Source organism: Mirounga leonina, unplaced genomic scaffold (assembly GCF_011800145.1).
Source record: "Mirounga leonina isolate KUSES-001 unplaced genomic scaffold, KU_Mleo_1.0 Mir_376, whole genome shotgun sequence".
NCBI classification, from domain to species: domain Eukaryota; kingdom Metazoa; phylum Chordata; class Mammalia; order Carnivora; family Phocidae; genus Mirounga; species Mirounga leonina.
In genome coordinates this window covers 4,355,370-4,365,723 of record NW_023270718.1, presented here as the reverse complement: position 1 = coordinate 4,365,723, position 10,354 = coordinate 4,355,370, and the positions used below count along the sequence as shown (strand labels likewise).

The window sequence follows — 10,354 nt, the reverse complement described above, 5'->3', positions numbered from 1 at the left end:
TAAATAAATAAATAAATAAATAAATAAATAAATAAATAAATAAATAAATAAAATTTTTAAATAATAAAAAAAATTGGGCGCCTGGGTGGCTCAGTCAGTTGAGCATCTGCCTTCAGCTTAGGTCATGATCTCAGGGTTCTGGGATGGAGCCCCACATAGGGGTCTCTGCTTCGCGGGGAGTCTGCTTCTCCCTCTCCCTCTCCTTCTGTGTTCTCCCTCTCTCTTTCCAAATACATAAATAAAATATTTTAAAAAAAATATAATAAAAATTAGTGAGAAGAGTGGCATTGTTTTTACCATTTTACAGCTACATCTGTAATGTCTGACTCAACAGGAAGATTTGCTCCTTGTACCTGCTTGTGTTTACTCACGATAGTGCACCCCGTGTGGCTTCTAAAACCCCAGTGTACGCTCATGGATATTTCCCCCACACGGTCGGGCACTCCGCTATGTTCTAGCGTATTCTATTTTATTTCCCAAGAAAACTCTGGTCACAAGCCACAAGTTTGATGTCACAGCTCAGTAATGGCTCACAGCTCAGTTTGAAAAACTCTAGCGGAGGACCTTTCCGTAAGCCCCTGTGACGACCCTGCCTCTCAAGGGCAGGGAACGGGCTTGACTCGTTCGTTGCTGCAAGCCCAAATTCTGGCATAGGGCCTGGCTCAGCACATAGTAGGCATTGAACAAATGTTTGTGGAGTGAATAAATGAAGAGTGAGCCAGGGACAGGGCTAGGACTGCAACCCCGTCTGTGCCGTTCTCTAGGACTCAAAAATTCTGTCCACGTTGTTTTCCAAAGACCCAGGCACCTGCTAACGCTGCTTCTCCGGGAGGCGATGAACCCGAGCCGCCCTTCTGGCTGAACCAGAACTACACTTCCCACAAGTCTCAGGGCTGGGACTACACTTCCCATAAGCCCCTGCTCTCGCCAGGTTCTGTACCCTTCAGCCACCGGGGTAGTTAATTGCATCTTCAGAGTTCCCTCCCCAACCCCCCCCAGTTTCGTTCTCTCTACCCGCCTCCTAGTCATTTCACCTTCCAGCCTTGGTCCCGGCGCCCTCTAACCCCCACCCCTCCTCGCGCGATGAACCTGCCTCAGTTTCCCCAAGTGAGACCCCCCCCGAGAGGCGGCCCCTGCCCTTCCCCGGCCCCCCCCCAGCCCCGCCGCCACGATGGGGAGGGCCGTGAGCCGCGCGTCAGTGCTGCGCCCCTAGGGGCGGCGGGGGCGGGGTCTTGGGCCCCCCGCTGGGGGGCGGGGCGGGCGCGCAGGGGACCGGGGGGGGGGCCTGGGTCGCCGCCGCCGTGCGCTAGGAGGCTGCGTCGGGGCGGCGCAGCTCGGGCCCGGCCTCACGCGGGAGGGACGCAGCGCAGGTGCACCCGGACGGCGGGGACGTCGCGCGCGGGGTGGGAGTCCGTGCTTCCGGTGTGTCTGCAGCTCGGGGTGCTGTGGGGTGGGGTGTGAACCCCCCGACGGCGGCGGCCTGGCACGTGACGTGTGCGTCCTTGTCTGTCTTCGTCTGGGTCCCTGTCGGACCGAGTTCCAGTCCCCAACTCTGCCACTGCCGGGCTGTGTGCCTTGGGGCAGGTGACCTCACCTCGCCCTGACTCAGTTTCCTCATCTGTACGATGGGGCTGATAAAAGTCCCTGTCTCAGAGGGCCGTTGTGTAAAGCGCTGGGAACACTGCCCGGCGCGGAGTAATTGCTCAGAAGAATAAATGAATAAAATAAACTATGACTGTGTATCTTTTGTATGAAGCCAGCGTCTCTGGCTATGTCATGGCTGCGTAACCTCGTAGGGAGTGTGGGTATTTGTGATGTGTGCGTTTTTGGAAGCGTAGCGCTGGCCTGCCTCTTGGTATGTGGCCTGTGTCCCTGCGTGTGTTTATGGATGTGATGTGTGGAAATGATAGCTGAGGTGTCCTTGTGACCTTGTATGAAACGTGTGCATATTTGTAACGTGTCTGTCCATGTGTTTAGGTATGTGATGTATCTTTGTGTCCAAGTATCCGATGTGTGTGTGTGTGTGTGTGTGTGTGTGTTTATGTATAAAGCGTATGACTGAGTAGATTTATAAGCGATATGTTCTGTACGGGTCGGTGCGCGATGTATTTGTGTGTGTTTGTACAGCTTTGTATGCACGTGTAATTCTTTGAATGCGTTGTGTCTATGACCACGTATGAGTTGTGACTGGCGACGTGTGACTGGGTATGTGCCATGTGTCTGGGCCTTCAGGTGAGTCCAGTGTGGGTCTGTGGGAGAGATGTGTATCTCTCGTGTGCCTGTGAATATGTGTGTGTTGTGTGTGTTTGTGTGTCTGTGAAAGGGGTGTCTGTGGGTATGTGTGTGTTGTGTGTGTCTGCATATCCGTGTATGGGATGCTGCCATCAGTGGGTGTTCTTTGTCGCCCGTTCGTGGAATGTCTGTGTGTTGTGACCGTGTGCCTCGGCATGTCACCGTGGTGTCCGCGTGGATCTTTGTCTGTGGCCTGGGTGTCTGTGTATTCGGGGCTTTACTTTGTGGCAGGTGTGGGTCTTTGTGAAGCTTTGCCGTTCCCGTGTGACGGGGTGCATCTGTGCCGGGGGCCGGCCTGCCTGTGCGTGCCCAGTGCAGCCCGTCGTCCCTGCGTCTTTGTGTGTGACGTGGTCGTGTCCCCGTCTGCCGATGGCTGTCCACCTTTGTATGAGATGTGCTTGTCTATGAGGGTCTCTGCGACGTGTGCCAGGCGTGTGCAGCCTGCGTGTGCCCGCTTGACATCTGCGTCTCGGCGTGGAGCACACGTGTCCATGCTGGTGGCGTGTCACAGCAGTGTCCGGGGCCACGCACTGTGGGCGCTGCGCCCCCCCCCAAGGGTCTGCTGGTCCCTGTCTGTCCCTCCTCCTCCCCTCCCTCCTGGCAGCCAAGGCTACTGGGGAGCCAGTTGCCATGACGACGCTCCATCCTCCCTCCATCCTCCCTCCTCCCACCCTTCCTCTGACAGGCTCTCTGTTCCCCCAATCCTGGCTGCCCTCGGGGGCGGGGCCCTCATTCTCCCCCCCCATCCTACCCTCTCCCCCCCCACCCCAGCAACCCCGGCTCCCCAGCTCCTCTCCTCTGTCCGCCTCTCCATCCCTTCATCTGTCTGTCCCTTCAAAGAGGGGGAGGGGGGTACCTGAGACAGTAAGCAGCCCCTCCCTCCCCCTGTCCTGCGTCTCCTGCCCCTCTCCTGGGCCGGGGGGAGGCCAGGGTCGCGCGGGTCCCCATGGCTGGGGGCTGAGGGCCCGCCCCCCCCCTCCTCCCCAGCCGCCACCACCTCCACCTCCCTTCCATCCTCGACAAGATGCCTGCCCCCGGCGCCCTCATCCTCCTCGCGGCCGTCTCCGCCTCCGGCTGCCTGGCGTCCCCGGCCCACCCCGGTGAGTGTGTCCGGCCATCCGGCTGTCCGGCGGCCCCCACCCCCACCCCGGGCCTGCCCGGGGGTCGGTCCGCGGCGCCCCGGCTCCATCACCTGCGTGCGCGTCTCCCCGCAGCCGAGCCGGGGCCTGGGGAGCCGCGGGGACTGTGCCTCTGTCAGCAGGGCCTGTGGGAGGGAGGAAGGCTGGGGGCTGGGTGGGAAGGGGGTCCGTTTGGGCAACATGTGTGTGTGCACACGCATGTGTGTGTGCAGGTGTGTGCAGGGAGCCGGGAAGGACGGGGCCTCTGGGAGAATTGGGGGCAGAGGGGAGGAATACTATTTCTAAGGGGGACACAGCAGAGGAGGCTGCCTCTAGCTTTGGGGGAGACCCAGGGCTTGCGGAGTTCCCTTCTCAGGGGCTTGGGCTGGGGACACAGGACATGAGTGTGCTCCACGAGTCCCTAAAAGAGACAGGCCTCAACCCCCGTAACTAGGGGGTTCCAGCGCGGGGCAAGAATCTTCTCCCCGCCTGCAGTTAGGGGGCTCATCCTCTTGCCCAAATAGGGGGTAATGAGACTGTCCGTTGGAACGTATTTTAAATTCTGAGAGCTCCAGCCTCCACTATTACCCCTCCTTCCTTCAATCCTCACTGGAATTCATCCAAGCCTGCGGTGCGGTGATGGGGGGGGGTCCCAGATTGGGCAGAGAGGAGGGACCCCACCCCCAACCCAACCACCTGAGAAGGCCTCAAACTACAACTCCCACAATGCCCTAGGCCATCCGGCTCCGCTGCCAAGGAGCCCCTGGTTGCAGAGCATTGTGGGAGTTGTAGTCAATCCTGGCCAGGATGGGAGGGGCATGGAGTCTGGGAGCTTGGGGCTGGAAGCCGGGACCCCAGCCCAGCCCTGTGCCCGCAGATGGATTCGCCCTGGGCCGGGCCCCTCTGGCTCCTCCCTACGCCGTGGTCCTCATTTCCTGCTCCGGCCTGCTGGCCTTCATCTTTCTCCTCCTCACCTGTCTGTGTTGCAAACGGGGTGATGTCGGCTTCAAGGTGAGGTGCATGCGGGGATTCAAGTGGGGAGGAAGACTCCAGCAAGGCCTTGGCCCCCCAACCCAGGTAGTTGGGGGGGAGGGGGGCAGTAAGCCTGAGAGCACCTTCTGGCCTGAAGTTCTGGCAAGATCCGGAGTCTTGGGATGAAAATCGGGGGACAGTTATAAGAAAGACGGGGAGACACACTGACGAGAAGGGTGATGGTGTGTCTCAGCCCTGTGTTCTCCCACCCCTCACCTCTCCCGGCCCCAGGAGTTTGAGAACCCTGAAGGGGAGGATTGCTCCGGGGAGTACACTCCCCCGGCCGAGGAGACCTCCTCCTCACAGTCGCTGCCTGATGTCTACATTCTCCCGCTGGCTGAGGTCTCCCTGCCGATGCCTGCCCCGCAGCCCTCCCACTCAGGTACTCTCCACACCTTGACTAGGATCCCACGGTCCCACGGGACAGAGTGGCAAGCCCTGAGGGTCTTGCCTCAGGGGCCGGGGAGCTGAGGTCCCCCCGCAGCCAAGGGGAAAGGCAGAGGTGGGAGCCGCAGAATCTTGGAAGCGGCCTATAGGGAGCAGAGATCATCTTGATGGAAGCCATCGCTTAATCCAAAACCAGATTGGGGGATTCTTGTGGGGCAATCAGTGGTGAGGTCAGCCTAGATCTCAATCCCAGAGGCAGCCAATGGCAGGCTGAAGTCAAGTCACAGGATCGCGAAGCGCCAAAGGGAAGGACGGATTGGATGCTGGGAACTTGTGGGCAGCCAATGAGGAGGCTGAGATCCATCAGGGAATGTTGGGGCAGCCAATGAAAAGAGATTGGTATCTGCTTTGACCCCAGTCCCCACTGAGTTGGAGGGTGGGGGTTGTAAGTGGCACTTGGAAGGGGAGAGAGGCTAAGGGGCCTCCCCTTTTTGCCCCCCCTCCCCCCCTCCCCAGACATGACCACCCCCCTGGGCCTTAGCCGTCAGCACCTCAGCTACTTACAAGAGATTGGGAGTGGCTGGTTCGGGAAGGTGAGTGGGGCTGGGGGTGGGAGGGAGGGGGTCCGTACAATCCAGGGCTGTGCTCCTGTTCTGTGTCCATCCCCCATCCCCACCCCGCTCCCACCACTTCTCATCTGTCCCCCAGCCCACCCAGCGCCCTCGCCTCTGTCCACCTCTCACCTGCTCCCACCTACCCCATCCCCCCACATCTGTCAGTCAGCGCCTCCCTCCTCACTCCATTGACCACTCTGCCTCGCCACCTGGCTCTCCACGCGTCCGTCTGTCCATCCTTCCATCCGTCTCTGCATCCATCGGACTCTGGGCCCGTGAGTCTCTCACCCTGCATCTGTTTGGTGGTGGTGGTGGGGGGGCAGACAAGGGTGGTGGGATCTGAAAAGAGAGGCTGGAAAGAAGGGGGAGGCTGGAGCCATGCAGTGGGGTGGCGGTGGTCTTGGGGCTGGGGCTGGGGAGACTGCAGGCACTGACTCCCCGGTCCCCCCTGACCAGGTGATCCTGGGAGAGATTTTCTCAGACTACACCCCAGCCCAGGTGGTGGTGAAGGAGCTCCGAGCCAGCGCAGGCCCCCTGGAGCAGCGCAAGTTCATCTCCGAAGCACAGCCCTACAGGTATTGGGGACTTTTCAACGGATGTGGGCCCTGGAGGCCCCAAGATACGGGTTTGCACCTCAGGGAGGTGACATTTGGGAGTGGGAGGAGTCTAGTGTGGGGTCAACCCTGGTTTGAATCCTGGATCTACTTCTTCCTGGCTGTGCGACTTGACGGTCAGGTTCCTTCTTGGTGCAGAGCCAGGGGCCGGATGACGAGGGGGAGGGGAGGACACAGAAGCTGAGCTAGAGGCCCGCCCCTCTCCACTCTGAACCTCAGAATCTTCATCTAGGAAGTGAGTCCGGGAAGCCCAAACATCCTCACGTAGAAGACAGCTGAGAGGATGTGAGGTTTTGTGTTAAGCACTGGGTACATAGGGGTTGTTCCCTTCCTCAGGCCCTTGCTTGTGGGTGAGGAAGGCATCACGGACTGGGGCCCTGAGCAGACACCCAAAATGACCCCAAGGAGCTTTGTCACCTCACCTCCCACCTCTACTGGATTGTTAGGTCTGGGAAGGCAAGACCCTGTCCTGCCCCTGCTTGGTCTCCCCTCCCCTCTAAGGGCTTCTAGACAAGAACTAGATAAACATTTGCTACCTCAATGCCTCATGAGGTAGTAATTGCCCCGTCATCGAAAGGATATGTATACAGAGAACCTTTTTCAAACATTTATAAAAGTGGAACCTACCCTGAGGGATACAGACACTGGACTTTATCTCTCATGCTTTACAACCTCCCATGGCACCCTATTGCCTGCAGGACAAAGTCCCATGCCTCTGTGCAGCCCACACACCCTGCAGAGCCTGCCCCTGTTCCCTTCCCGCCACTGAGCCCCTTGGCCCAGCCATCCTGGCCTCTTCACTGATCCTTTCCCATAACAGTCTCTTTCCTGCCTCAGGACCTTTGTCCTTGCTGTTCCCTCTGTCTAGAATATCATTCCTGGCTACTCAGCCCCAGCTCCAGATAGTGGGCTCCCTTCCCCTCCTTAGGTCTGTGGTCAGAAAGGCCTGCCCTTACACACACACACACACACACACACACACACACACACACACAAGGAGGGCCCTGGGATTCTCCAGCACACCAATTCATGCGTTTTCTTCATAACACGTATATTTCATAGGCTTACTTGCTTATTTGCCTGCCTCTCCCTAGACCCCTGCTGGCAACCGCTAGCCACATATGGCTATTTAAATTTATGTTAAATAACATGAAATCGAATGAAAAATTCATTTCTTCAGCTACACGCAGCACATTTCAAGTGCTCAGTAGCCACATATGGCCACTGGCTCCCATGTGAGACAGCTCAGATCTAGAACATTTCCACCTTCACAGGAGATTCTGTTGGAGAGCGCAGGATGACACTGGCAGTTCGGGGTGGGGGGGGAGGAGAGGGGGGTGTCCGTCCTCCCTTTGTAGACGTTTGCTGAGCGAGCCAGCAACCTGGGATCAAGTCCCCACGCCACCACTGTTACCAGCTGTGGGACCCTGGGCGAATTGCTTTACCTCTCTGAGCCTCTATTTCCTCTGGATTCAAAGGGAAAAGGCATCCTGCCCAGCACGGTGGCCGGGGAGGATTTGATAGCAGAAGCGGCCGGCCTTGGCTCAGATTAGTAGGCGTGCAGTGCATCCAAGCATTCTTCCACATCCTCCAACCTAAATCCCACCTTCAGAGCTCCAGCTGTATGTCAAGTTCCCAGGACACGCCGGGTGTTTTATGACTAGTTGGCCTCATGATTCTTGGACCAGGCAGGGGTGCGAGGCACAGTTCTCCCAGGTGGAGAAGGTTGGAACACAGGCAGTGAGCCCTGGCCCCTGGCACCAGCCCCCCGCACACCAGTGGCCCCTGCCCCCGGCCAGACCCGAGTGGGACAATTACTCACTGTACCTGGGGCCAAACCTGGCATGTTTTCACCTTCCTACAGACCCCCAGGCCGGGTATCAGGGCAAAATCCTGCAGTGTGACCATTTTTATTGCGCCCCTGTCCAGGCACTGGGGATGCGCGGCCACCTGAACGGAAAGCCCCAAATTCTTGTCCTAGTGGGGCCCCCTAGTGGAGGAGATACGCAATAAACAAACGAAGAAGGAAATTTTAAGAAGAAAATGTCAGAGACTGACAAGTGCCAGGAGGAAATAAGGCAGCACGTGACAGAGGGGAGCTCTGGAGGATCCTGGGGGAGGTGGGGTTGGCTGGGAGGGATCAGTCGCGCAGGCGTGGTGGGAAGCATGTTCCAGGCAGAGGGAAGAGCAGCTGCAAAGGTGGGAAGGCAGGAAAATGTGGGGCCATGTGAAAATCAATGTGTTGACATGGGAACGGAAAAGCAGTAATAATAGCGAGGATCTTCCACTGTGTGGCGGCTCCTCTCTGGTCTCATTAAATTCCTCTCTACAACCGTCTGGGGGAGTTGCTATGACTGTGCCCATTTTACAGCTGAGGAAAATCGAGGCGGGAAGAGGTGAAGTGATTTCTCTGGGGTTACACACCTGCCAAAGGTGGACTCAGGGGGCGCCCGTCTGGCTCAGTGGGAGCATGTGACTCTTTTTTTTTTCTTAAGATTTATTTATTAGAGAGAGAGAGAGAGAGAGCATATAAGCAGAGAGGGGCAGAGGGAGAAGGAGCGAGAGAATCCCAAGCAGGCTCCACGCCCAGCACGGAGCCCCGATGCGGAGCTCCATCCCACAACCCTGAGATCTCCGCCTGAGCTGAAACCAAGAGTCGGTCGCTTAACCCACTGAGCCACCCAGACGCCCCAGAGCATGCGACTCTTGATCTCGGGGCCGTGAGTTCGAGCCCTACGTTGGGGGTAGAGATGACTTAAAAAAAAAAAAAAAGGTGGACTCAGGATTCAACCCTCCCCTGGCCCCCCAGCCTGACTCTTACCCCCAGTGTGAGGATAAAGGAGGGGGCTTGAGGGCACTGAGGTTTCTTGGGGAAATGTTGAAGCTGAGGCCTGAGGGATGAGGGATGAGGAGGACTCTGCTGAGTGGAGGGCTCGTTACCGAGGGAAGTGTAAGTGCAAAGGCCTGGAGCCTCAGCGGGTGCCTGTGTGTTTGGGGAGATGCGCAGGGCAGGGCGGGGAGAAGCGATGCTGAGGAAGGGCAGGAAAGACCCAGGAGCGAGCCTTGCTCTGTCCCTGGCTGCCGGGGGAGCCACGGAGGGCTGTGAGCAGGCGAGTGGCGTGTCACAGGCTGACCTGCAAGGGAGAGACCGGAGGCAGGGAGGCCGGGAGGAGGCTGAGAAGAGAGTCCAGGAGGTGAGGAGGAGGCTCCAGCCAGGCTGTGGGGAGGGAAGGGGCTGGAGGGGCGGTGAGGTGAAGAGGAAGGGGAGCAAGGAGGCACCTGGGGGTCTGGCCTGGGAACTGGGGGATAGTGGGGTGGTCCTGAGATGGGGACCAGGGGAAGGAGGGTGTGCATTGAGGGGGGAAAGAGTGTGGGGGTGTGGCCGGGAGTCGGGAGGTGGAAGAGAGATTTTGGTGTCGCGGGGATCCTGGGGCGGGACAGGGGTCTGCGGTGGGATGGACAAGGCTGTTTCCTGACCCTGCCGCTCCCCGACCCCCCCAGGAGCCTGCAGCACCCCAACGTCCTCCAGTGCCTGGGCGTCTGTGTGGAGACACTGCCCTTTCTGCTGATTATGGAGTTCTGTCAACTGGTGAGGGTCTGCGGAGGGAGGGCAGGGCGGCGGGCTGGACGGGCTGGGGGCTGCCAGCAAGCCTGGGGTCCTGGGAATCTTTGGCAATAACACGTGTGACGTGCGCTAAGGTCTCTGGAGAGCTTACTGGAGATGAGCTTTTGCTCAGAGGGCGGGCAGTGAACTAGCATGCGAGGTGGGTTATGTTGTTATGCCCTTCTAAGCAGCAGGGGAAACTGAGGCTCAGAGGGGCTGCCCGCTGAGTGCAGAGGCCGCCCCCCCATCCTCGCCTCGGATAGGCTGGATGTGTGGGTCCCTGGAAGGGGGGATGGTACTGACCCCACCCCCCTCTCCCTCCCAGGGGGACCTGAAACGTTACCTCCGGGCCCAGCGGCCCCCTGAGGGCCTGTCCCCCGAGCTGCCCCCTCGAGACCTGCGGACGCTGCAGAGGATGGGCCTGGAGATCGCCCGAGGGCTGGCACATCTCCACTCCCACAACTACGTGCACAGGTGGCTGCCGGGGGGGCCACGGGGAAGAGTGGGGGGGGTACTACGTAGGGGAAGGAGGCGAGGCTATGGGGGGTGGGAGGTAGGGCCGCAAGGAAGGGGCTCAACGAGGAGAGAAAGCCAGAGAGTGGCAGAGTCAGGAGGGGAGGAGTCCTGGAGGGGAGGAGTCAGAAGAGGAGGGGGAGGAGTCAGGAGAGGGGGGCGGAATCGGGAGAGGAGGAG

At 58.9% G+C, this 10,354-nt stretch overlaps 1 protein-coding gene across 1 annotated transcript in view; it reads left to right on the top strand.

The window, feature by feature from the left end:
* Window positions 1-3,282: 3,282 nt before the first annotated feature.
* LMTK3 (lemur tyrosine kinase 3) overlaps window positions 3,283-10,354 on the top strand; it is an 18,679-nt gene continuing 11,607 nt past the window's right edge. Inside the window, exons 1-7 of the mRNA XM_034986566.1 lie at window positions 3,283-3,392; window positions 4,288-4,421; window positions 4,674-4,824; window positions 5,346-5,422; window positions 5,900-6,018; window positions 9,559-9,646; window positions 9,987-10,135. Coding sequence (XP_034842457.1) covers window positions 3,317-3,392; window positions 4,288-4,421; window positions 4,674-4,824; window positions 5,346-5,422; window positions 5,900-6,018; window positions 9,559-9,646; window positions 9,987-10,135 — 794 coding nt within the window. The 5' untranslated portion in view covers window positions 3,283-3,316. The remainder of the gene's footprint in view (window positions 3,393-4,287; window positions 4,422-4,673; window positions 4,825-5,345; window positions 5,423-5,899; window positions 6,019-9,558; window positions 9,647-9,986; window positions 10,136-10,354) is intronic.